General features: G+C 46.0%; 1 protein-coding gene across 2 annotated transcripts in view; it reads left to right on the top strand.

Moving 5' to 3' along the window:
- The window catches only part of LOC109883317 (cAMP and cAMP-inhibited cGMP 3',5'-cyclic phosphodiesterase 10A), a 133,319-nt gene that overhangs the window by 89,364 nt on the left and 16,368 nt on the right, over positions 1 to 27,587 (top strand). For both annotated transcript variants that reach the window (XR_004204515.1, XM_031799700.1), the window contains exons 7-21: positions 1,607 to 1,768; positions 3,316 to 3,366; positions 7,342 to 7,400; positions 7,650 to 7,701; positions 9,905 to 10,047; positions 11,647 to 11,739; positions 12,363 to 12,549; positions 14,312 to 14,454; positions 15,600 to 15,683; positions 16,740 to 16,890; positions 17,761 to 17,916; positions 21,806 to 21,978; positions 22,120 to 22,231; positions 25,425 to 25,505; positions 25,643 to 25,731. Coding sequence is in view for 1 of the 2 variants with exons in the window: in XM_031799700.1 (XP_031655560.1) it covers positions 1,607 to 1,768; positions 3,316 to 3,366; positions 7,342 to 7,400; positions 7,650 to 7,701; positions 9,905 to 10,047; positions 11,647 to 11,739; positions 12,363 to 12,549; positions 14,312 to 14,454; positions 15,600 to 15,683; positions 16,740 to 16,890; positions 17,761 to 17,916; positions 21,806 to 21,978; positions 22,120 to 22,231; positions 25,425 to 25,505; positions 25,643 to 25,731 (1,736 nt within the window). In the remaining variant the exon portion in view is untranslated. The remainder of the gene's footprint in view (positions 1 to 1,606; positions 1,769 to 3,315; positions 3,367 to 7,341; positions 7,401 to 7,649; positions 7,702 to 9,904; positions 10,048 to 11,646; positions 11,740 to 12,362; positions 12,550 to 14,311; positions 14,455 to 15,599; positions 15,684 to 16,739; positions 16,891 to 17,760; positions 17,917 to 21,805; positions 21,979 to 22,119; positions 22,232 to 25,424; positions 25,506 to 25,642; positions 25,732 to 27,587) is intronic.

The following is a 27,587-nucleotide window of genomic DNA, read 5'->3' as shown; positions in this document are numbered from 1 at the left end:
CCAAAACATTAACCCTCACCCTAACCCAAAACACTAACCCTTACCCTAACCCAAAACACTAACCCTTACCCTAACCCAAAACACTAACCCTTACCCTAACCCAAAACACTAACCCTTACCCTAACCCAAAACACTAACCCTTACCCTAACCCAAAACACTAAACCTCACCCTAACCCAAAACACTAAACCTTACCCTAACCCAAAACACTAAACCTCACCCTAACCCAAAACACTAAACCTTACCCTAACCAAAAACACTAACCCTTACCCTAACCCTCACCACCCTAACCCAAAACACTAACCCTTACCCTAACCCAAAACACTAAACCTCACCCTAACCCAAAACACTAACCCTTACCCTAACCCAAAACACTAACCCTTACCCTAACCCAAAACACTAACCCAAAACACTAACCCTCACCACCCTAACCCAAAAACACTAACCCTAACCCAAAACCCAAAACACAAACCCTCACCCTAACCCAAAGCACTAACCCCTACCCTAACCAAAAACACTAAACCTTACCCTAACCCTCACCACCCTAACCCAAAACACTAACCCTTACCCTAACCCAAAACACTAGCCCTTACCCTAACCCAAAACACTATCCCTTACCCTAACCCAAAACACTAGCCCTTACCCTAACCCAAAACACTAGCCCTTATCCTAACCCAAAACACTAACCCTTACCCTAACCCAAAACACTAGCCCTATATCCTAACCCAAAACACTAACCCTCACCCTAACTCCTTAACCTAACCCCTTAACCTAACCCAAAACACTAACCCTCACCCCTTAACCTAACCCAAAACACTAACCCTCACCCTAACCCCTTAACCTAACCCAAAACACTAACCCTCACCCTAACCCCTTACCCTAACCCAAAACACTAGCCCTTATCCTAACCCAAAACACTAACCCTTACCCTAACCCAAAACACTAACCCTTACCCTAACCCAAAACACTAACCCTTACCCTAACCCAAAACACTAACCCTTACCCTAACCCAAAACACTAACCCTTACCCTAACCCAAAACACTAACCCTTAACCTAACCCAAAACACTAACCCTAACCCCTTAACCTAACCCAAAACACTAACCCTCACCCTAACCCCTTAACCTAACCCAAAACACTAACCCTCACCCTAACCCTCACCCTAACCCCTAACCCTAACCCAAAACACTAACCCCTAAACCTAATGCAGGATAAATCAAACATCCCAAAGTATTTGGTTCAGATTGTTAATGTTTTATTTCAAATGCTTTGACGTCAGGACCCCTGACTTCTGTGCTGCACGACACATAGATTTAATCTGACCTCTCTCTCTCTCTCTCTCTCTCTCTCTCTCTCTCTCGTCCTCTCTCGTCCTCTCTCTCGTCCTCTCTCTCTCGTCCTCTCTCTCTCTCTCGTCCTCTCTCTCTCTCTCTCTCTCTCTCTCTCTCTCGTCCCCTCTCTCTCTCTCTCTCTCTCTCTCTCTCGTCCTCTCTCTCTCTCTCTCATCCTCTCTCTCTCATCCCCTCTCTCTCTCTCTCTTTCCTCTCCTCTCCTTTCTCTCTCTTCCTCGCCTCTCTCTCGCTCTCCCTCTTCTCGCTCTCTCTCCAGGACGAGCGTTTCCCTGAAGGCACAGGTCAGGACTCAGACTCAGGGATTCATGTTCACTCTGTCCTGTGCCTCCCCATCCTCACGGCCATCGGTGACCTCATAGCTATCCTGGAGCTGCATCGGCACAGGGGCCACGAGCCCTTCAATATCAGCAACCAGGAGGTACACACGCACACAAGCACGCACCCATGCAGACACACACACACACAAACAGCCTGAGAGGTGATTTGACTGTCTACATCTAGCTAACCTATGGAGCAGACGTAAAAGAAACACAATGAAACCAGATCCTGTCGGGGGAGGTTCTCTTCTGCAGTGTTCGACCAATCCAGTAAATGTGGAGGAGGAGTCCAGATGGAGTGTTGCTTTGTTAACGTCCAAAAGCTGAAGTTTTGTCACATGCTCTCTTTCCATTTCCCCTGAAAACCACAACGTCCAGTTGTTGGGGACTCAACAGAGGCTAAGAGCTAGGCAATGGTTTCCTGTTTGTCTCCATTAGTTCATAAGGACTAGACAATGACTTCCTGTTATAGCTCCATTAGTTCATAAGGACGAGACAATGACTTCCTGTTCTAGCTCCATTAGTTCATAAGGACTAGACAATGACTTCCTGTTATAGCTCCATTCGTTCATAAGGACGAGACAACGACTTCCTGTTATAGCTCCATTAGTTCATAAGGACGAGACAATGACTTCCTGTTATAGCTCCATTAGTTCATAAGGACGAGACAATGACTTCCTGTTATAGCTCCATTAGTTCATAAGGACGAGACAATGACTTCCTGTTATAGCTCCATTAGTTCATAAGGACGGGACAATGACTTCCTGTTATAGCTCCATTAGTTCATGAGGACGAGACAATGACTTCCTGTTATAGCTCCATTAGTTCATAAGGACGAGACAATGACTTCCTGTTATAGCTCCATTAGTTCATGAGGACGAGACAATGACTTCCTGTTATAGCTCCATTAGTTCATAAGGACTAGTCAATGACTTCCTGTTATAGCTCCATTAGTTTGTAAAGAGAACAGCGGTCAGTGAGTCCTTGACGAACAGACCAAGGTTTTTACAACTCTGCTATTAGCTCCTAATGAGCCCATCAGAGGACGGATAGACACGTTTAGGTGACAGACACTGAGGGGTTAATTATATGACTTCCCATCGGGAAAGGATGTTGGCAATAAGCGTTGTAAGAACGTCAACATAATTATGTTGCAATGACGTCTTTTCGACCCGTTTTGCCTCCTGGGATATTATGTACGAGTCATTATTGGAGAGGACATAAGGTTGGGGGTAAACAGACATGATGAGGACACACATGGGAATGTCAACTTGGAATACCAGGAATACTCCTTAGGATGGACCTTACTCATATCCATATGATAGTCCAGTTTATATGTCTATTAATAAATATCTCTACTGTCAAATATAATGACATATCGGCTAACAATTTATTTTATTATTCATATTTTTTTTTAGCTTCTATTATTTTAAAGCCCATCTTGGGACTGTTCTTTTTTTGTGTATATTTTTATTTATTTTTAATGCAAAAATGTTTGTGATGCAAAAATAAAAAATAAAATTTTATCTGCCCAGGGAATACAGATCAAAACTAGCCAGCTGGCTAAATATGAATAACATTTACAGAAATGTTTATGTGCATTTATTCCTGTGAGATAATTGTATAAATAATAATGATTTTCTTAAAGGTGGCGACGGCGAGTTTAGCATGGGCATCTGTAGCTATTCACCAAGTACAGGTGAGCATTGCATTATTTTACACGTGTTTTTTCATTCATAAGAAATGTGTGGTTGTCAGGTGTATTTGGTTACAAAAGCTGGATAACACACTTCTGAAACATGAGCAGGGTTGTGTCTGTGGTTATTGGGACAGGGTTGTGTCTGTGGTCATTGGGACAGGGTTGTGTCTGTGGTCATTGGGACAGGGTTGTGTCTGTGGTCGTTGGGACAGGGTTGTGTCTGTGGTCATTGGGACAGGGTTCTGTCTGTGGTTGTTGGGACAGGGTTGTGTCTGTGGTCATTGGGACAGGGTTGTGTCTGTGGTTATTGGGACAGGGTTGTGCCTGTGGTCGTTGGGACAGGGTTGTGTCTGTGGTCATTGGGACAGGGTTGTGTCTGTGGTCGTTGGGACAGGGTTGTGTCTGTGGTCATTGGGACAGGGTTGTATCTGTGGTCATTGGGACAGGGTTCTGTCTGTGGTCATTGGGACAGGGTTGTGTCTGTGGTCATTGGGACAGGGTTGTGTCTGGTCATTGGGACAGGGTTGTGTCTGTGGTCATTGGGACAGGGTTGTGTCTGTGGTCATTGGGACAGGGTTGTGTCTGTGGTCATTGGGACAGGGTTAGGTCTGTGGTCATTGGGACAGGGTTGTGTCTGTGGTCATTGGGACAGGGTTGTGTCTGTGGTCATTGGGACAGGGTTGTGTCTGTGGTCATTGGGACAGGGTTGTGTCTGTGGTCATTGGGACAGGGTTGTGTCTGTGGTCATTGGGACAGGGTTCTGTCTGTGGTCATTGGGGACATGGTTGTGTCTGTGGTCATCGGGACAGGGTGGTGTCTGTGGTCATTGGGACAGGGTTGTGTCTGGTCATTGGGACAGGGTTGTGTCTGGTCATTGGGACAGGGTTGTGTCTGGTCATTGGGACAGGGTTGTGTCTGGTCATTGGGACATGGTTGTGTCTGTGGTCATTGGGACAGGGTTGTGTCTGTGGTAATTGGGAAAAACAACACCTATCATACTATGACTGACCCTGTAAAATAACACCTATCATACTACTATGACTGACCCTGTAAAACAATACCTATCATACTACTATGGCTGACCCTGTAAAACAATACCTATCATACTACTATGACTGACCCTGTAAAACAACACCTATCATACTACTATGACTGACCCTGTAAAACAACACCTATCATACTACTATGGCTGACCCTGTAAAATAACACCTATCATACTACTATGACTGACCCTGTAAAACAACACCTATCATACTACTATGGCTGACCCTGTAAAACAACACCTATCATACTACTATGACTGACCCTGTACAACAACACCTATCATACTACTATGACTGACCCTGTAAAACAACACCTATCATACTACTATGACTGACCCTGTACAACAACACCTATCATACTACTATGACTGACCCTGTACAACAACACCTATCATACTACTATGACTGACCCTGTAAAACAACACCTATCATACTACTATGACTGACCCTGTAAAACAACACCTATCATACTACTATGACTGACACTGTAAAACAACACCTATCATACTACTATGACTGACACTGTAAAACAACACCTATCATACTACTATGACTGACCCTGTAAAACAACACCTATCATACTACTATGACTGACACTGTAAAACAACACCTATCATACTACTATGACTGACACTGTAAAACAACACCTATCATACTACTATGACTGACCCTGTAAAACAACACCTATCATACTACTATGACTGACACTGTAAAACAACACCTATCATACTACTATGACTGACCCTGTAAAACAACACCTATCATACTACTATGACTGACCCTGTAAAACAACACCTATCATACTACTATGACTGACACTGTAAAACAACACCTATCATACTACTATGACTGACCCTGTACAACAACACCTATCATACTACTATGACTGACCCTGTAAAACAACACCTATCATACTACTATGACTGACCCTGTAAAACAACACCTATCATACTACTATGACTGACCCTGTAAAACAACACCTATCATACTACTATGGCTGACCCTGTAAAACAACACCTATCATACTACTATGACTGACCCTGTAAAACAACATCTATCATACTACTATGACTGACACTGTAAAACAACACCTATCATACTACTATGACTGACCCTGTAAAACAACACCTATCATACTACTATGACTGACCCTGTAAAACAACACCTATCATACTACTATGACTGACCCTGTAAAACAACACCTATCATACTACTATGACTGACCCTGTAAAACAACACCTATCATACTACTATGACTGACCCTGTAAAACAACACCTATCATACTACTATGACTGACCCTGTACAACAACACCTATCATACTACTATGACTGACCCTGTAAAACAACACCTATCATACTACTATGACTGACCCTGTACAACAACACCTATCATACTACTATGACTGACCCTGTAAAACAACACCTATCATACTACTATGACTGACCCTGTAAAACAACACCTATCATACTACTATGACTGACCCTGTAAAACAACACCTATCATACTACTATGACTGACCCTGTAAAACAACACCTATCATACTACTATGACTGACACTGTAAAACAACTGCATCTATCTGGTGTACATGTATATATGGCAATAAAGCATATATTTTTTAATATATTTTGGGGGTATATTTAAATACATAATTGGCTCTAAAAACACTCATTGTACACTTTCATACATGTGTTCTGGTTGTGTTTATGTGAACTGAACTCTACTGTGACTGGGTCGCCAGTAGGCTTCAGTCTAATCAACCCTACAGCCTTTAACACATTGGCCCTCCCGGGGGTCGTCATTATGGCCTGCTCAGCATTGTTGTTTCTATCTACCTGAACCGTTGCCACTGAGAGCTATAGTACATAGCACAACATCTCACACGCGGTGTCCCAATGCATCCCGGATCGCGGTGTCCCAATGCATCTCACGTCTGTCCACAGGAACACCATTGTGTTACATCAGATATCAAAACAGTCGTCTGCACTGACATTAAACAATGGAGTCTCTGTCCACAGACGGAAATGTGAGAGAAGCCCACCGTCTCTCTTTCTTTCTCTCCCCCTTTTTCCTGTTTCTCTTGCTCTCCCTCTCTCTCGTGCTCTCTCTGTCTCCCCCTCTCTCTGTCTCCCTCTCTCTGTCTCCCTCTCTCTTACTCTCTCTCTCTCTCTGTCTCCCTCTCTCTGTCTCCCTCTCTCTGTCTCCCCTCTCTCTGTCTCCCTTCTCTCTCTCCCCTCTCTCTGTCTCGCTCGTGCTCTCCCTCTCTCTCTCTCCCTCTCTCTCTCTCCCTCTCTCTGTCTCTCCCTCTCTCTGTCTCTCCCTCTCTCTGTCTCTCCCTCTCTCTGTCTCCCTCTCTCTGTCTCTCCCTCTCTCTGTCTCGCTCGTGCTCTCCCTCTCTCTGTCTCTCCTTCTCTCTGTCTCCCTCTCTCTGTCTCCCCTCTCTCTCTGTCTCGCTCGTGCTCTCCCTCTCTCTCTCTCTCTCTCACTCTCTCTGTCTCCCTCTCTCTGTCTCCCTCTCTCTGTCTCCCTCTCTCCGTCTCTGTCTCCCTCTCTCTTACTCTCCCTCTCTCTCTCTCTCTCTCTCGCTCTCTGTCTCCCTCTCTCTCTTTCCCTCTCTCTGTCTCTCTCTGTCTCCCTCTCTCCGTCTCTGTCTCTCTCTGTCTCCCTCTCTCCGTCTCTGTCTCCCTCTCTCTTACTCTCCCTCTCTCTCTCTCTCTCTCGCTCTCTGTCTCCCTCTCTCTCTTTCCCTCTCTCTGTCTCTCTCTGGCTCTCTCTGTCTCCCTCTCTCTTTCTCTCTCTGTCTCCCTCTCTCTGTCTCTCCCGTGCTCTCCCTCTCTCTGTAATCCTGCTAGTGCTAATTAACGGTTAGCGTGAGATCGTTGACGTTAGTTTGAAAAGCTGAATATCTGACGTGTTGTTTCTATATCGCCAGGTGTGCAGAGGCCTAGCCAAACAGACCGAGCTCAATGACTTCCTGCTAGATGTGTCAAAGTAAGTCTGTCTCAATGACTTCCTGCTAGATGTGTCAAAGTAAGTCTGTCTCAATGACTTCCTGCTAGATGTGTCAAAGTAAGTCTGTCTCAATGACTTCCTGCTAGATGTGTCAAAGTAAGGGGGGGGGGGGCAAATACCAAAATATACACCCCTGTTTGTTCCCCAGGACCAGGATGAAGAAACTCTTTACCCCCATTATCATTTATCATCATTACTTCATTATCATTCTCTCTCTTTCTCCAACAGAACGTACTTTGACAACATTGTGGCAATAGATTCTCTACTTGAACACATAATGGTACGTTTCTATTTTGTGTGTCTATTTAGTTTATTTAGTTTATTTCGTGTCTTGTTTTTAAGTTGTAGAGCTGCATGTTATTTCATAAGGAGGGACTTCAACTTTTACAAGACTTTTCTGGCCCAAGTCCATCACGGTTGCCTAGAATGCGTATGAGGTCAGGGGAGGTGTGTTGTGTTGTGGTGACGTTGGTCGGGGAACCCCGACCAACTAGAGGCGCAGGCGTTTCATTGGTTATATTATATTATTGCATCAACCAATGGTTGCGTGAACACGTCCTCGACTGTGCAGTCGGGCATCAGATTGCGTAATTAAATATTTTCTGTTTGTAAACAACTAGTTGACCAAAGTCAGTTCAATTATTTGAATTCCATTTTCTTCTTTTTTGTTTCTGTTGTGAGATAAAAGCGAATATTGCGAATAATTATTCAAATAATTGAACTGACTTTGGTCAACTAGTTGTTTAAAAACAGAAAATATGTATTTTTTTGTGAGATCAAAGGGCACATTGCACTGCAGTTTCTCTAGAGATGAATCAGATCAAGCCCAAACTGTGCGATGTAGTAGGGAGTTGTAGTTTCCAACTGGTCAATATTCTACATAGTTTAATGCAGAAAACATGGTAATTGACTACAATGGCCATAATCCATTGCACGCCTAGTTGTCACGTTAGTGTGGTTGTAGACACAGAGAGAGAGAGAAAAGAGACAGAAGAACGTGTGATCAAGAGGGACAGAGATTTGCGAGGTATCTCTACCTGGAAATACATCATCTAAGTGATTGATAGTTGGTATTCAGCAGTCATAAAATAATGCCTTCTTTACTATGAAGAACTACTAAAATAGTGATTTTTGTCAGACGGCAGCTCTTCTGAGATGAGATGATGACTTGGAATTAAATAATAAAGTCATCAAATAAAACACATTTAAAATGAACAACAACTGAAATATTTAATTAAAGTAAAGTGAATAAATGAAGGTTAATAATGGATCAGCAGTAATGGACAGTCTCTACCATCATGCGACTTTATTGTTCTAGTCTGTGTTGTTACAGCATTCAACCCACATAATACATAATGCATTTAATGTAAAATATATATATATATATTAAAAATAATAATATATATAATCAAAACCAAACCGACTTCAAAAAGCACCAATTGCTCAGCACTACCTGATATGTTAAACTGTTATCCAGGCGTTGTGAGACCCCACGTGCGTCTCCAATGTAGTCGGGCAGGAACTGGACCCTAGCCTCTTGTATATTGTATTGTCGCGAGCCACTGGTGTCATCACAGCTAACATAGTGTGTGGTAGCGCTGAGCCATTTCCTGTGTTGTTTTGCCTGACTCCTATGTGACTTTAACTTACTAACGTGGACAGTGTAAAATGACATTCTGTATCGGTTAATGATTGAAACTAACCGTGGAGTGAATCCTAACTTCCACTTTAAAGACTAAGTCAAATTGTCATTTTTGTCATGCATTGATGTTAATGGAAATGGAAGTTATGATCACCCCCTGTGTCTGTGTGTGTCTTTCTGTGTAACGTTATGTCTTACTGTGTTCTGTGTGTCTTTCTGTGTACTGTGTGTCTTTCTGTGTACTGTGTGTCTTACTGTGTATTGTGTGTCTTTCTGTGTACTGTATGTCTTACTGTGTACTGTGTGTCTTACTGTGTATTGTGTGTCTTTCTGTGTACTGTATGTCTTACTGTGTTCTGTGTGTCTTTCTGTGTACTGTATGTCTTTCTGTGTATTGTGTGTCTTACTGTGTATTGTGTGTCTTTCTGTGTACTGTATGTCTTACTGTGTACTGTGTGTCTTACTGTGTATTGTGTGTCTTTCTGTGTACTGTATGTCTTACTGTGTACTGTGTGTCTTTCTGTGTACTGTATGTCTTACTGTGTACTGTGTGTCTTTCTGTGTACTGTGTGTCTTTCTGTGTACCGTTATGTCTTTCTGTGTACTTTGTGTCTTTCTGTGTATTGTGTGTCTTTCTGTGTACTGTGTGTCTTTCTGTGTACTGTGTGTCTTTCTGTGTACTGTGTGTCTTTCTGTGTACTGTGTGTCTTTCTGTGTACTGTGTGTCTTTCTGTGTACTGTGTGTCTTTCTGTGTACTGTGTGTCTTTCTGTGTATTGTGTGTCTTTCTGTGTACTGTGTGTCTTTCTGTGTGCTATGTTTATTGTGGTGTTGTGTTTCAGATATATGCAAAAAACCTGGTGAATGCGGACAGATGTGCACTGTTCCAGGTGGACCACAATAACAATGAACTGTACTCAGACCTGTTCGACATTGGGGAGGAGAACGAGGGCAAACCTGTCTTCAGGAAAACCAAAGAGATTAGGTAAGGGTCATGATCGATTCTTTTACTGCTCTGTTGTTGCATGACTGATCTCTATGGTTTATGTTGAGTTGACTTGTGATCATCTGAACGATTCTCTGACGGGTTGTGTTGAATTGACTTGTGAACGATTCTCTGACAGGTTATGTTGAATTGACTTGTGAACGATTCTCTGACAGGTTATGTTGAATTGACTTGTGAACGATTCTCTGATGGGTTATGTTGAATTGACTTGTGAACGATTCTCTGACAGGTTATGTTGAATTGACTTGTGAATGATTCTCTGGTGGGTTACGTTGAATTGACAAGTGATCATGTGAACGATTCACTGACGGGTTGTGTTGAATTGACTAGTGATCATGTGAACGATTCACTGACGGGTTGTGTTGAATTGACTAGTGATCATGTGAACGATTCACTGACGGGTTGTGTTGAATTGACTAGTGATCATGTGAACGATTCACTGACGGGTTATTTTGAATTGACTAGTGATCATGTGAACGATTCCCTGACAAGGAAACTAGAATCCCCAGTGCAGGGAAACTAGAATGCATAGAACAGGGAAACTAGAACCATTAGAACAAGGAAGTAGAATCCCTAGAACGAGGAAACTAGAATCTCTAGAACAAGGAAACTAGAATCCCTAGAATGGGGAAACTAGAATCTCTAGAATGGGGAAACTAGAATCTCTAGAACAGGAAACTAAAATCCTAGAACAAGGAAACTAGAATCCATAGAACAGGAAACTAAAATCCTAGAACAAGGGAACTAGAATCCCTAGAACAAGGAAACTAGAATCCATAGAACAGGAAACTAAAATCCTAGAACAAGGAAACTAAAATCCTAGAACAAGGAAACTAGAATCCTAGAACAAGGAAGCTAGAATCCATAGAACAAGGAAACTAGAATCCTAGAACAAGGAAACAAGAATCCTAGAACAAGGAAACTAGAATCCTAGAACAAGGAAACTAGAATCCTAGAACAAGGAAACTAGAATCCTAGAACAAGGAAACAAGAATCCTAGAACAAGGAAACTAGAATCCATAGAACAAGGAAACTAGAATCCTAGAACAAGGAAACAAGAATCCTAGAACAAGGAAACTAGAATCTATAGAACAAGGAAACAAGAATCCATAGAACAAGGAAACAAGAATCCATAGAACAAGGAAACTAGAATCCTAGAACAAGGAAACTAGAATCTATAGAACAGGGAAACTAGAATCTATAGAACAAGGAAACTAGAATCCTAGAACAAGGAAACAAGAATCCTAGAACAAGGAAACTAGAATCTATAGAACAAGGAAACAAGAATCCTAGAACAAGGAAACTAGAATCTATAGAACAAGGAAACTAGAATCCTAGAACAAGGAAACAAGAATCCTAGAACAAGGAAACTAGAATCCATAGAACAGGGAAATAAGAATCCTAGAACAAGGAAACAAGAATCCTAGAACAAGGAAACTAGAATCCCTAGAACAGGGAAACAAGAATCCTAGAACAAAGAAAATAGAATCTTTAGAACACGGAAGTATAATTCTCAGAACAGAAATGTCCGTTCCCCGGTTGTAACCTCCAGCGCTCTTCTGTCTTGTCCTCTCCCAGGTTTTCTATAGAGAAAGGTATAGCGGGCCAAGTGGCACGGACGGGGGAGGTCCTTAACATCCCAGACGCCTATGCAGACCCACGCTTTAATAGGTAAAACTCCCATTTTACACTGTCTGCGTCCCAAACGGCACTCTTCCCCTATATAGTGCACTACTTTTGACCAGAACCATATAGATAGGGTGCCATTTAAGACCCCTCCCCTTGTCTACTTTATTTGTGAACGTGGTTTAAGTGATCCTCAGAGTAGTCCGGTGCTAGCCATTATCCCAGCTCTAATTATGCCGTCTTGCCAAGTTCTAATGACATTGTAGTGCCCAATATTTCCATAGGTAATGGCACCGGGCTTTTCACGTCTAGCTTGTTGTAATACACGTTGTCAGCCTGGGCCAATTTAGTGGAATATAAGCCTAATGATTTTTTATTTTATTTGACCTTTATTTAACTAGGCAAGTCAGTTAAGAACAAATTCTTATTTTCAATGACGGCCTAGGAACAGTGGGTTAACTGGCCTAGGAACAGTGGGTTAACTGCCTGTTCAGTGGCAGAACGACAGATTTGTACCTTGTCAGCTCGGGGGTTTGAACTTGCAACCTTCCGGTTACTAGTTAAACGCTCTAACCACTAGGCTAACCTGCCGCCCCATCATTAAACACTATTATGGCATTATGTCAAGATGAATTCCGTGTTACATTTTAACCCCTCCCACTTCACAGAGAGGTAGACCTCTATACGGGCTACACCACGCGGAACATCCTATGCATGCCCATCGTTTCCAGGGGGACCGTAATAGGGGTCGTACAGATGGTTAACAAGCTGAGTGGAAGTGCCTTCACCAAAACAGACGAGAACAACTTCAAGATGTTCGCCGTCTTCTGTGCTCTAGCCTTGCACTGTGCCAACGTGAGTGCTTTGTGTCTAATTTATATTTTTGTCAGACAAAAACTAAATTGAAGGATATTCAGGATATACTCTAGGAAAAAATGTGAGGTTTTTCTTTCAATTCAAATCAGCGAATCTCAGTTATGAATTGACAATAACTCTGAACTGCACAATGTACAGACACCATGTATCAAGGGCCAATATTAGACACAGTAAAATCATGAATCAGACTGTTTAGCTCTGTCTAGTCCCAAAGGCCTGTTGAGATCGAACACTGACATGTCTCGCCCCAAGACCTTGTTGAGCATCTAGAGTAGGACAGCAAGGTTGTACACAGGCAGACGCCAGCCCCCCCACACCTTCCCTTCCCTCCACCAGAACAGATGCCAAACCCCCCCCACACCTCCCCTTCCCTCCACCAGAACAGACGCATCACTTTCTCCAGCCAGGCAAAATGACTTACCTAAAGGTACACACACACACACACACATCTAGAGGCAGGAGGCATGAAATACTGCTCAACATAAATCGTCCGGCTGGGAGGATGGTGGCGGGTGGCAGTGGAGCGGCTTGGGTGGGTAAAATATTAACGTGGCTCATCAACATGGTGACGCAGGCTCCTGCGCAAGTGTGTCGCACAAGAAGGGGGGGGGGGGTCCAAATGGGAGAGGTGGGAGGAGTTAGGAGAGGAGAGACTTGGGAGGAGAGCAGAGAAGAGGAGACAGAGGGGCACTAGAACCACACAGAGGGGTACTAGAACCACACAGAGGGGTAATAGAACCACACAGAGGGGCACTAGAACCACACAGAGGGGCACTAGAACCACACAGAGGGGCACTAGAACCACACAGAGGGGCACTAGAACCACACAGAGGGGCACTAGAACCACACAGAGGGGCACTAGAACCACACAGAGGGGCAATAGAACCACACAGAGGGGCACTAGAACCACACAGAGGGGTACTAGAACCACACATTGTCCATACACCATAACCTGCCTCTTATCTAGAACCACACAGAGGGGTACTAGAACCACACAGAGGGGTACTAGAACCACACAGAGGGGTACTAGAACCACACAGAGGGGTACTAGAACCACACAGAGGGGCACTAGAACCACACAGAGGGGCACTAGAACCACACAGAGGGGCACTAGAACCACACAGAGGGGTAATAGAACCACACAGAGGGGTAATAGAACCACACAGAGGGGTAATAGAACCACTAGAACACGTCATAAGCCAAATCAAAACATTTAGAATGACAGGAAGTCTGCTTTAAAACTGCACCATTTTCTCTAGAACTGCAAGTTAGTTGTTTTCAACAACAACAAAAAATAGTTTTCCTAAAAATGTTTAAAATGTTTTGCTTTGACCTTGCAGGAGGGCCTCGCAAAACTGCAGTTCGCCACTAGAGAAGGGGAGAGGAGAGGAGAGAGAGGAGAGGGAAGAGGAGAGAGAGAGAGGAGAGGAGAGGAGAGAGAGGAGAGGGAAGAAGAGGAGGTGGAGGATAAGCGGAGAGGAAAGAGAAGAGGAGAGAGGCTGAGAGGAGAGGAGAGAGCCTGAGAGGAGCAGTCAGGAATGGAGGGAGAGTGTGAGAGAGAGGAGTGATGGGAAGGAGGGGAGAGAGAGAGACTGCGGGAGAATAGAAGAGGGGAAAGAGGAGGGGCGAGGGAAGCTTTGGTGCGAAGGATGGGGAATCAACACGACTCCCAATGGCAACGCCAAGAGTTTGAAGGACTGTCTGTCTCTCTTTGTCTGTGTGTGTCTGTCTGTCTGTCCAGATGTACCACCGGATCAGGCACTCTGAGTGTATCTACAGGGTAACCATGGAGAAGTTGTCCTACCACAGTATCTGTACTTCAGAGGAGTGGAAGACCCTCACGAAGCTGGACCTTCCTACGCCCCTATACAAAGAGATAGAACTGTGAGTGTCTAACCATAAGGCCCCTATACAAAGAGATAATGTCCTCTGACCTACCCAATCCATTTATCTCCCATTGTTCATACACCATAACCTGCCTCTTATCTCCCATTGTTCATACACCATGACCTGCCTATTCTAGTATTGTCATCCTCAGCCATGTTTCTTGGAGCAGACATGGGTTCAAATAGGATTTGTTTTCTTCAAACCCATGTCTGTCTCTTAAGAGAGAGAGACGGCCCTGACGCAGACACAGTCCAGACCCGCGTGACACCCAGCTCTCTTTTGAAGGACAGACAGACAGACAGGAGGTCCTGATGCAGACAGACGGCCCTGACGCAGACAGACAGTCCTGACGCAGACAGACCAGAGAGAGACGGCCCTGACGCAGACAGACAGGAGACAGACGGTCCTGACGCAGACAGACAGGAGAGAGACGGTCCTGACGCAGACAGACAGTCCTGACGCAGACAGACCAGAGAGAGACGGCCCTGACGCAGACATACAGGAGAGAGACGGCCCTGACGCAGACAGACAGGAGACAGACGGTCCTGACGCAGACAGACAGGAGAGAGACGGTCCTGACGCAGACAGACAGGAGAGAGACGGTCCTGACGCAGACAGACAGGAGAGAGACGGTCCTGACGCAGACAGACAGGAGAGAGACGGTCCTGACACAGACAGACAGGAGAGAGACGGTCCTGACACAGACAGACAGGAGAGAGACGGTCCTGACACAGACAGACAGGAGAGAGACGGTCCTGACGCAGACAGACAGGAGAGAGACGGTCCTGACACAGACAGACAGGAGAGAGACGGTCCTGACGCAGACAGACAGGAGAGAGACGGTCCTGACGCAGACAGACAGGAGAGAGACGGTCCTGACACAGACAGACAGGAGAGAATGCCCAGAGTAGGAAGGAAGGGGGCCGGACCCTGTGTGTGTGCGTGCTTGTTTCAGCCCTGCTAGATCTACAGCCAGTCTGCCGTTCTCTCTTTTTCCCACACACACACACACACACACACACACACACACACACACACACACACACACACACACACACACACACTCTGCAGGGCCATCATAATCTAAGAGGCTCCCTCCCTCTTTCTTTCCCTCTCTCTCCCTCCCTCCCTCCCTCCTTCAGGTTTCATTTTGACATTAGTCAGTTTGAGGAGCTGTGGCCGGCTGTCTTTGTTTACATGGTCCACAACTCATGTGGAGAGACCAGGTACGTGAAGGTCATCAGGGAAATTAACTTGGTCAAATAAACCCATAGATTCTACGGGATAAATTTATTTAGTCATATACAGTAGGGAGAACAAGTATTTGATACACTGCCGAATTTGCAGGTACTTACTACTTACAAAGCATGTAGAGGTCTGTAATTTTTATCATAGGTACACTTCAACTGTGAGAGACGGAATCTAAAACAAAAATCCAGAAAATCACATTGTATGATTTTTAAGTAATTAATTGTATACTGTACCCATAGATTCTACGAGATAAATTAACTTAGTCATATATACCCATAGATTCTATAAGATATATTAAGTTGTCATATAAACACATAGATTCTTTAAGAAAATTCCTAATATTACTCTCTCCCCCTCTCATCCTCTCTCCGTCCTCTCTCCCTCTCCGTCCTCTCTCCTTCTCTGTCCTCTCTCTCTCTCCGTCCTCTCTCCCTCTCCGTCCTCTCTCCCTCTCCGTCCTCTCTCTCTCTCCGTCCTCTCTCTCTCCGTCCTCTCTCTCTCTACGTCCTCTCTCCCTCTCCGTCCTCTCTCCTTCTCCGTCCTCTCTCTCTCTCCGTCCTCTCTCCCTCTCCGTCCTCTCTCTCTCACCGTCCTCTCTCCCTCTCCGTCCTCTCTCCTTCTCTGTCCTCTCTCTCCGTCCTCTCTCCCTCTCCATCCTCTCTCCTTCTCTGTCCTCTCACTCTTTCTGTCCTCTCTCTCTCTCCGTCCTCTCTCCCCCTCTCCGTCCTCTCTCCCTCTCCGTCCTCTCTCCCTCTCCGTCCTCTCTCTCTCTCCGTCCTCTCTCCATCTCCGTCCTCTCTCTCTCTCCGTCCTCTCTCCCTCTCCGTCCTCTCTCCCTCTCCGTCCTCTCTCCCTCTCCGTCCTCTCTCCTTCTCTGTCCTCTCTCCCTCTCCGTCCTCTCTCCCTCTCCGTCCTCTCTCCCTCTCCGTCCTCTCTCCCTCTCCGTCCTCTCTCTCTCTCCGTCCTCTCTCCCTCTCCGTCCTCTCTGCTTCTCTGTCCTCTCTCCCTCTCCGTCCTCTCCCTCCCTCTAGTTTTGAGCTGGAGAAGTTGTGCAGGTTCACTATGTCTGTGAGGAAGAATTATCGGCGTGTTCCCTACCACAATTGGAAACATGCAGTGAACGTGGCTCACTGTATGTACGCCATACTACAGAAGACCACCGGCATCTTCACTGAGATAGAGGTCTGCCTGTCTGTCCGTCCGTCAGTTTGTCAATAACATAGTCAAGAGCTAAAATAAAGTAAAGTTTAGAAAGAGGGTTGTGGTCAACTCCATTCCAATTCAGTCATTTACTTCCTGTTTCCTAAATAGAATGAGGATAGATTCTAAACAGGGTCAATTCTATCAGTAGCTGACTTCCATGTGTACTTGTCCATCCTCTCTCTCTCTATCCATCCTCTCTCTCTCTATCCATCCTCTCTCTCTCTCTCTATCCATCCTCTCTCTCTCTCTATCCATCCTCTCTCTCTCTCTATCCATCCTCTCTCTCTCTCTCTCTCTATCCATCCTCTCTCTCTATCCATCCTCTCTCTCTATCCATCCTCTCTCTCTCTCTATCCATCCTCTCTCTCTCTCTATCCATCCTCTCTCTCTCTCTATCCATCCTCTCTCTCTCTCTATCCATCCTCTCTCTCTCTATCCATCCTCTCTCTCTATCCATCCTCTCTTCTCTATCCATCCTCTCTCTCTCTCTCTATCCATCCTCTCTCTCTCTCCATCCTCTCTCTCTCTATCCATCCTCTCTCTCTCTATCCATCCTCTCTCTCTCTCTCCCCATCCTCTCTCTCTCTCCCCATCCCCTCTCTCTCTCCCCATCCCCTCTCTCTCCCCCATCCCCTCTCTCTCTCCCCTCTCTCCTCATCCTCTTGCTCTCTCCCCATCCACTCTCTCTCCCCATCTCCTCTCTCTCTCCCCATCCTCTCTCTCTCTCCCCATCCTCTTGCTCTCTCCCCATCTCCTCTCTCTCCCCATCTCCTCTCTCTCTCTCCCCATCCTCTCTCTCTCTCCCCATCCTCTCTCTCTCTCTCCCCTCTCTCTCTCCCCCATCAACAGAAGAAGGGTCTGCTGATAGCCTGTCTATGTCATGATCTGGACCATCGAGGATACAGTAACACCTACCTGCAGAAGTTTGACCATCCTCTAGCTGCCCTGTACAGCACATCTACAATGGAGCAACACCACTTCTCCCAGACTGTATCCATCCTGCAGGTAGGACTACCACACACACACACACACCCTGTTCTCACACGCTTACTCAGCTGCCCTCTAAATGTTCCCCCGGGAAGATCTCTTCAGACATTTCCCCCTAACAGTTGCTCTGTTATTAACCGGTGTCCCCTCCCAATTCAAATTCCTCACCTTTGGTGGGTGATGATCAGGTACCCTGAATCCTTGTCCACAGAAGTGTCAGGGTTGGGTCAATTCTAATTGAAGATATTTAATTAAGAAAGCAATTTGAATTTAAAACTTCAAAAGTGGATTTATTTTTTATTTTTAATAAATAGCTTTTACTTTGACATTTATTGAGATGTAATTGAAAATAGATGTCCTTTTTCAATTATTGAATTGCAATTTCAATTTACTTCCTGAATTGACAGCCTTCAATTTCAAATTGACCACAAAAACTTGCAAAGTATCCAAACTACCCTGAACGTTCCAGGACCTACTGCACTCCCAGGATGTACCCTCTGGCTATCCCACCTAAGCTGTACTCCCAGGATGTACCCTCTGGCTATCCCACCTAAGCTGGTACTCCCAGGATGTAGCAATCCCACCTAAGCTGGGACTCCCAGCTGGGACCCCCAGCTAAGCTATACAATCCCACCTAAGCTATACTCCCAGGATGTACCATCTAGCTATCCCACCTAAGCTATACTCCCAGGATGTACCCTCTGGCTATCCCTCTTGCAAAGTATCCAAACTACCCTGAACGTTCCAGGACCTACTGCACTCCCAGGATGTACCCTCTGGCTATCCCACCTAAGCTGTACTCCCAGGATGTACCCTCTGGCTATCCCACCTAAGCTGGTACTCCCAGGATGTAGCAATCCCACCTAAGCTGGGACTCCCAGCTGGGACCCCCAGCTAAGCTATACAATCCCACCTAAGCTATACTCCCAGGATGTACCCTCTGGCTATCCCTCCTAAGCTATACTCCCAGGATGTACCCTCTGGCTATCCCACCTAAGCTATACTCCCAGGATGTACCCTCTGGCTATCCCACCTAGGGAGCTATACTCCCAGGATGTACCCTCTGGCTATCCCACCTAAGCTATACTCCCAGGATGTACCCTCTGGCTATTCCACCTAAGCTATACTCCCAGGATGTACCCTCTAGCTATCCCACCTAAGCTATACTCCCAGGATGTACCCTCTGGCTATCCCACCTAAGCTGGTACTCCCAGGATGTACCCTCTAGCTATCCCACCTAAGCTATACTCCCAGGATGTACCGTCTAGCTATCCCACCTAAGCTATACTCCCAGGATGTACCCTCTGGCTATCCCACCTAAGCTGGTACTCCCAGGATGTACCCTCTGGCTATCCCACCTAAGCTGGTACTCCCAGGATGTACCCTCTGGCTATCCCACCTAAGCTGGTACTCCCAGGATGTACCCTCTGGCTATCCCACCTAAGCTATACTCCCAGGATGTACCCTCTGGCTATCCCACCTAGGGAGCTATACTCCCAGGATGTACCCTCTGGCTATCCCACCTAAGCTATACTCCCAGGATGTACCCTCTGGCTATCCCACCTAAGCTATACTCCCAGGATGTACCCTCTAGCTATCCCACCTAAGCTATACTCCCAGGATGTACCCTCTGGCTATCCCACCTAAGCTGGTACTCCCAGGATGTACCCTCTAGCTATCCCACCTAAGCTATACTCCCAGGATGTACCCTCTGGCTATTCCACCTAAGCTATACTCCCAGGATGTACCCTCTGGCTATCCCACCTAAGCTATACTCCCAGGATGTACCCTCTGGCTATCCCACCTAGGGAGCTATACTCCCAGGATGTACCCTCTGGCTATCCCACCTAAGCTATACTCCCAGGATGTACCCTCTGGCTATCCCACCTAAGCTATACTCCCAGGATGTACCCTCTAGCTATCCCACCTAAGCTATACTCCCAGGATGTACCCTCTGGCTATCCCACCTAAGCTGGTACTCCCAGGATGTACCCTCTAGCTATCCCACCTAAGCTATACTCCCAGGATGTACCCTCTGGCTATTCCACCTAAGCTATACTCCCAGGATGTACCCTCTGGCTATCCCACCTAAGCTATACTCCCAGGATGTACCCTCTGGCTATCCCACCTAAGCTATACTCCCAGGATGTACCCTCTGGCTATCCGAACCTAAGCTATACTCCCAGGATGTACCCTCTAGCTATCCCACCTAAGCTATACTCCCAGGATGTACCCTCTAGCTATCCCACTTAAGCTATACTCCCAGGATGTACCCTCTGGCTATCCCACCTAAGCTGGTACTCCCAGGATGTACCCTCTAGCTATCCCACCTAAGCTATACTCCCAGGATGTACCCTCTGGCTATTCCACCTAAGCTATACTCCCAGGATGTACCCTCTAGCTATCCCACCTAAGCTATACTCCCAGGATGTACCCTCTGGCTATCCCACCTAAGCTGGTACTCCCAGGATGTACCCTCTAGCTATCCCACCTAAGCTATACTCCCAGGATGTACCGTCTAGCTATCCCACCTAAGCTATACTCCCAGGATGTACCCTCTGGCTATCCCACCTAAGCTGGTACTCCCAGGATGTACCCTCTGGCTATCCCACCTAAGCTGGTACTCCCAGGATGTACCCTCTGGCTATCCCACCTAAGCTGGTACTCTCAGGATGTACCCTCTGGCTATCCCACCTAAGCTGGTACTCCCAGGATGTACCCTCTGGCTATCCCACCTAAGCTGGTACTCCCAGGATGTACCCTCTGGCTATCCCACCTAAGCTGGTACTCCCAGGATGTACCCTCTGGCTATCCCACCTAAGCTGGTACTCCCAGGATGTACCCTCTGGCTATCCCACCTAAGCTGGTACTCCCAGGATGTACCCTCTGGCTATCCCACCTAAGCTGGTACTCCCAGGATGTACCCTCTGGCTATCCCACCTAAGCTGGTACTCCCAGGATGTACCCTCTGGCTATCCCACCTAAGCATGTACTCCCAGGATGTACCCTCTGGCTATCCCCCCTAAGCTGGTACTCCCAGGATGTACCCTCTGGCTATCCCCCCTAAGCTGGTACTCCCAGGATGTACCCTCTGGCTATCCCCCCTAAGCTGGTACTCCCAGGATGTACCCTCTGGCTATCCCCCCTAAGCTGGTACTCCCAGGATGTACCCTCTGGCTATCCCCCCTAAGCTGGTACTCCCAGGATGTACCCTCTGGCTATCCCACCTAAGCTGGTACTCCCAGGATGTACCCTCTGGCTATCCCACCTAAGCTGGTACTCCCAGGATGTACCCTCTGGCTATCCCACCTAAGCTGGTACTCCCAGGATGTACCCTCTGGCTATCCCACCTAAGCTGGTACTCCCAGGATGTACCCTCTGGCTATCCCACCTAAGCTGGTACTCCCAGGATGTACCCTCTGGCTATCCCACCTAAGCTGGTACTCCCAGGATTTACCCTCTAGCTATCCCACCTAAGCTATACTCCCAGGATGTACCCTCTGGCTATCCCACCTAAGCTGGTACTCCCAGGATGTACCCTCTAGCTATCCCCCCTAAGCTGGTACTCCCAGGATGTACCCTCTAGCTATCCCACCTAAGCTGGTACTCCCAGGATGTACCCTCTGGCTATCCCCCCTAAGCTGGTACTCCCAGGATGTACCCTCTGGCTATCCCCCCTAAGCTATACTCCCAGGATGTACCCTCTGGCTATCCCACCTAAGCTGGTACTCCCAGGATGTACCCTCTGGCTATCCCCCCTAAGCTGGTACTCCCAGGATGTACCCTCTGGCTATCCCCCCTAAGCTATACTCCCAGGATGTACCCTCTGGCTATCCCACCTATAAGCTGAGCTGAACTCCTCATAAGCGGAGCGTTTGCTTTTTATTGATGTCTTTGTTTCCCATAGCTGGAAGGGCACAATGTTTTCTCCAACCTGACTTCCAGTGAGTACGAGCAGGTGTTAGAGATCATCCGCAAGGCCATCATCGCTACAGACCTGGCGCTCTACTTCGGCAACCGCAAACAGCTAGCTGAGCTACTGACCACGGAGGCACTGGACCTAGACAACCACCAACACAGGTCAGAGGTCAGGGGTCGTACACATACACACTTTAGACATAACGCAAGGCACAGACACACACAAACACTGGACATCTTCTCTGATACATCTGGAAATAGGTAATTTAAAAAATATATATATATTTACGTTTCTTTCCCCAGGGACCGTGTGATTGGTCTGATGATGACAGCATGTGACCTGTGTTCCGTTACCAAGCTGTGGCCAATCACACGACTCACGGCTAATGACATCTACGCTGAGTTCTGGGCCGAGGTGCGGTGGTATAATTCACTACGACATCTCTACTGTTGTAACGTGGTAGACTAGTGGTTAGAGTGTAGGGGCGGCAGGTAGACTAGTGGTTAGAGTGTAGGGACGGCAGGTAGACTAGTGGTTAGAGTGTAGAGGCGGCAGGTAGACTAGTGGTTAGAGCGTAGGGACGGCAGGTAGCCTAGTGGTTAGAGCGTAGGGACGGCAGGTAGCCTAGTGGTTAGAGTGTAGGGACGGCAGGTAGCCTAGTGGTTAGAGTGTAGGGGCGGCAGGTAGCCTAGTGGTTAGAGTGTAGGGACGGCAGGTAGACTAGTGGTTAGAGTGTAGGGACGGCAGGTAACCTAGTGGTTAGAGTGTAGGGACGGCAGGTAGCCTAGTGGTTAGAGTGTAGGGACGGCAGGTAGCCTAGTGGTTAGAGTGTAGGGACGGCAGGTAGCCTAGTGGTTAGAGCGTAGGGACGGCAGGTAGCCTAGTGGTTAGAGTGTAGGGGCGGCAGGTAGCCTAGTGGTTAGAGTATAGGGACGGCAGGTAGCCTAGTGGTTAGAGTGTAGGGGCGGCAGGTAGCCTAGTGGTTAGAGTGTAGGGACGGCAGGTAGCCTAGAGGTTAGAGTGTAGGGGCGGCAGGTAGCCTAGTGGTTAGAGTGTAGGGACGGCAGGTAGCCTAGTGGTTAGAGTGTAGGGGCGGCAGGTAGCCTAGTGGTTAGAGTGTAGGGACGGCAGGTAGCCTAGTGGTTAGAGTGTAGGGACGGCAGGTAGCCTAGTGGTTAGAGTGTAGGGACGGCAGGTAGCCTAGTGGTTAGAGTGTAGGGACGGCAGGTAGCCTAGTGGTTAGAGTGTAGGGGCGGCAGGTAGCCTAGTGGTTAGAGTGTAGGGGCGGCAGGTAGCCTAGTGGTTAGAGTGTAGGGGCGGCAGGTAGCCTAGTGGTTAGAGTGTAGGGGCGGCAGGTAGCCTAGTGGTTAGAGTGTAGGGGCGGCAGGTAGCCTAGTGGTTAGAGTGTAGGGGCGGCAGGTAGCCTAGTGGTTAGAGTGTAGGGGCGGCAGGTAGCCTAGTGGTTAGAGTGTAGGGACGGCAGGTAGCCTAGTGGTTAGAGTGTAGGGACGGCAGGTAGCCTAGTGGTTAGAGTGTAGGGACGGCAGGTAGCCTAGTGGTTAGAGTGTAGGGGCGGCAGGTAGCCTAGTGGTTAGAGTGTAGGGACGGCAGGTAGCCTAGTGGTTAGAGTGTAGGGGCGGCAGGTAGCCTAGTGGTTAGAGTGTAGGGACGGCAGGTAGCCTAGTGGTTAGTGTGTAGGGACGGCAGGTAGCCTAGTGGTTAGAGTGTAGGGACGGCAGATAGCCTAGTGGTTAGAGCGTAGGGACGGCAGGTAGCCTAGTGGTTAGAGTGTAGGGACGGCAGGTAGCCTAGTGGTTAGAGTGTAGGGACGGCAGGTAGCCTAGTGGTTAGAGCGTTGGACTAGTAACCGAAAGGTTGTTAGATCAAATCCCCGAGCTGACAAGGTAAAAATCTGTCGTTCTGCCAATGAACAAGGCAGTTAACCCAGTGTTCCTAGACCGTCATTGACAATTAGAATTTGTTCTTAACTGACTTGCCTAGTTAAATAAAATGTAAAAAAATATATATTTAAAAAAATTGCTGGAGGGGTTCATTCGTCACGAGTGGTTCATAAGAACCTTTTATTGGTGAAAGGGTTCTACTTAGAACCTTTTAGTGGTGAAAGAGTTCTACTTAGAACCTTTTAGTGGTGAAAGGGTTCTACTTGAAACCAATTTTTTTAAATTTTCAGCCGAAGAACCCTTTTCTCTCAGAGTGTACTACTGCTTTATGGAGTTAATCAATTCCTTCATTCTATATGATTCTGAATAAATTGATCATAGTACTCAAAAGGTCATCAGGTGTCACTTTCTTTTGTCCTTTAATCTCAATAACCTCTACCTCATCTCTTTCTTCCATCATCCTCCTGTAACTCCTCTCCTTCTTCTCTCATTCTCTCCTCCTTTCCTCCTCTTCTCCTCCTCCCTTCTTAATCTCCTCCCCTCCTCCCTTCTTTATCTTCTCTTCTCCTCTCTCTCCCTACTTTATCTCCTCTCCTCCTTCTCTCCTCCTTTCCTCCTCCTCCTCTCCTCCTCCATTCTTTATCTCCTCTCCTCCTCCCTTCTTTATCTCCTCTCCTCCTTCTCTCCTCCTTTCCTCCTCCTCCTCTCCTCCTCCCTTCTTTATCTCCTCCTCCTCCTCTCCTCCTTCTCTCCTCCTCCTCACCTTCCCTCCTCCTCCTCCTCTACTCCTCTTCCTCCCTTTATCTCCTCTCCTCCTCCTCCCCTCCTCCCTCCTTTATCTCCTCTCCTCTCCTCCCCCATCCCTTCTTTATCTCCTCTCCTCTCCTCTTCCCTTCTTTATCTCCTCTCATCCTCCCTTCTTTATCTCCTCTCCTCTTCCCTTCATCTCCTCTCCTCTTCCCTTCTTTATCTCCTCTCCTCTTCCCTTTATCTCCTCTCATCCTTCCTTCTTTATCTCCTCCTCCTCTTCCTCTCCTCTCATCCTCCCTTCTTTATCTCCTCTCCTCTTCCCTTCTTTATCTCCTCCTCTTCCTCCTCCTCCCCTCCTCCCTCCTTTATCTCCTCTCCTCTTCCCTTCTTTATCTCCTCTCATCTGCCATTCTTTATCTCCTCCCTCCTCCCTTCTTTCTCTCCTCTCCTCTTCCCTTCTTTATCTCCTCCTCCTCCCCTCCTCCTTCTTTATCTCCTCTTCCTCCTCCTCCTTCTCTCCTCTCCTCCTCCTCCCTTCTTTATCTCCTCCTCCTCCTTCTCTCCTCTCCTCCTCCTCTCCTCCTCCCTTCTTTATCTCCTCCTCTCCTCCCTTCTTTATCTCCTCCTCCTCTCCTCCTCCTCCTCCTCCTCCTCCCCTCTTCCCTTCTTTATCTCCTCCTCCTCCCCTCCTCCCTTTCTTTATCTCATCCTCCCCTCCTCCCTTCTTTATCTCCTCCCCTCCTTCCTTCATCTCCTCCCCTCCTCCCTTTACCTCCTCCCCTCCTTCCTTCTTTATCTCCTCTCCCTCCTCTCCTCCTCCTCCTCCTCCTCCTCCTCCTCCTCCTCCTCCTCCCTTCTTTATCTCCTCTTCCTCCTCCTCCTCCTCCTCCCTTCTTTATCTCCTCTCCTCTTCCTCCTCCTCCTCCTCCTCCTCCTCCTCCTCCTCTCCTCTACAGGGGGATGAGATGAAGAAGATAGGTATACAGCCCATCCCTATGATGGACAGAGATAAGAAGGAAGAGGTGCCTCAGGGGCAGGTAAGAACTACACACATACACACACACACACACTAAGAAGAACATTACCTGGGCTGTGTCTCATTCTGGCTCGGTGTTCCCTCCCCTCTGCCCTTGTTTCCTTACCTTTACTGGATTCTCCTTGTCTGTTTTTCTAGGTGGGGTTCTACAATGCTGTTGCACTCCCATGTTATACCACCTTATCTGAGCTCTTCCCCCCTTCCAGCCCTCTTCTACAAGCCTGCAAGTGAGTTAGATAATGGACAATACCCACACTGTATATTATATAGACTACACACTGTATATTATATAGACTACCCACACTGTATATTATATAGACTACCCACACTGTATATTATATAGACTACCCACACTGTATATTATATAGACTACCCACACTGTATATTATATAGACTACCCACACTGTATATTATATAGACTACCCACACTGTATATTATATAGACTACCCACACTGTATATTATATAGACTACCCACACTGTATATTATATAGACTACACACACTGTATATTATATAGACTACACACACTGTATATTATATAGACTACACACACTGTATATTATATAGACTACACACACTGTATATTATATAGACTACCCACACTGTATATTATATAGACTACACACACTGTATATTATATAGACTACCCACACTGTATATTATATAGACTACCCACACTGTATATTACCTAGACTACCCACACTGTATATTATATAGACTACCCACACTGTATATTATATAGACTACCCACACTGTATATTATATAGACTACACACACTGTATATTATATAGACTACACACACTGTATATTATATAGACTACCCACACTGTATATTATATAGACTACACACACTGTATATTATATAGACTACCCACACTGTATATTATATAGACTACACACTGTATATTATATAGACTACACACACTGTATATTACCTAGACTATCTACACTGTATATTATATAGACTACACACTGTATATTATATAGACTACCCACACTGTATATTATATAGACTACACCACTGTATATTATATAGACTACACACACTGTATATTATATAGACTACCCACACTGTATATTATATAGACTACACACACTGTATATTACATAGACTACCCACACTGTATATTACCTAGACTACCCACACTGTATATTATATAGACTACCCACACTGTATATTATATAGACTACACACACTGTATATTATATAGACTACCCACACTGTATATTATATAGACTACACACACTGTATATTATATAGACTACACACACTGTATATTATATAGACTACACACACTGTATATTATATAGACTACACACACTGTATATTATATAGACTACACACACTGTATATTATATAGACTACCCACACTGTATATTATATAGACTACACACACTGTATATTATATAGACTACACACACTGTATATTATATAGACTACCCACACTGTATATTATATAGACTACCCACACTGTATATTATATAGACTACACACACTGTATATTATATAGACTACCCACACTGTATATTATATAGGCTACACACACAGTATATTATATAGGCTACCCACACTGTATATTATATAGACTACACACACAGTATATTATATAGACTACACACTGTATATTATATAGAATACCCACACTGTATATTATATAGACTACCCACACTGTATATTATATAGACTACCCACACTGTATATTATATAGACTACCCACACTGTATATTATATAGACTACCCACACTGTATATTATATAGACTACCCACACTGTATATTATATAGACTACACACACTGTATATTATATAGACTACACACACTGTATATTATATAGACTACCCACACTGTATATTATATAGACTACACACACTGTATATTACATAGACTATCTACACTGTATATTATATAGACTACACACTGTATATTATATAGACTACCCACACTGTATATTATATAGACTACACACACTGTATATTATATAGACTACACACACTGTATATTATATAGACTACCCACACTGTATATTATATAGACTACACACACTGTATATTACATAGACTACCCACACTGTATATTACCTA

This window comes from Oncorhynchus kisutch, linkage group LG20 (assembly GCF_002021735.2).
Source record: "Oncorhynchus kisutch isolate 150728-3 linkage group LG20, Okis_V2, whole genome shotgun sequence".
Classification (NCBI taxonomy): domain Eukaryota; kingdom Metazoa; phylum Chordata; class Actinopteri; order Salmoniformes; family Salmonidae; genus Oncorhynchus; species Oncorhynchus kisutch.
The sequence above is the reverse complement of the archived record's forward strand: the minus strand, read 5'-3'. Positions and strand labels throughout refer to the sequence as shown.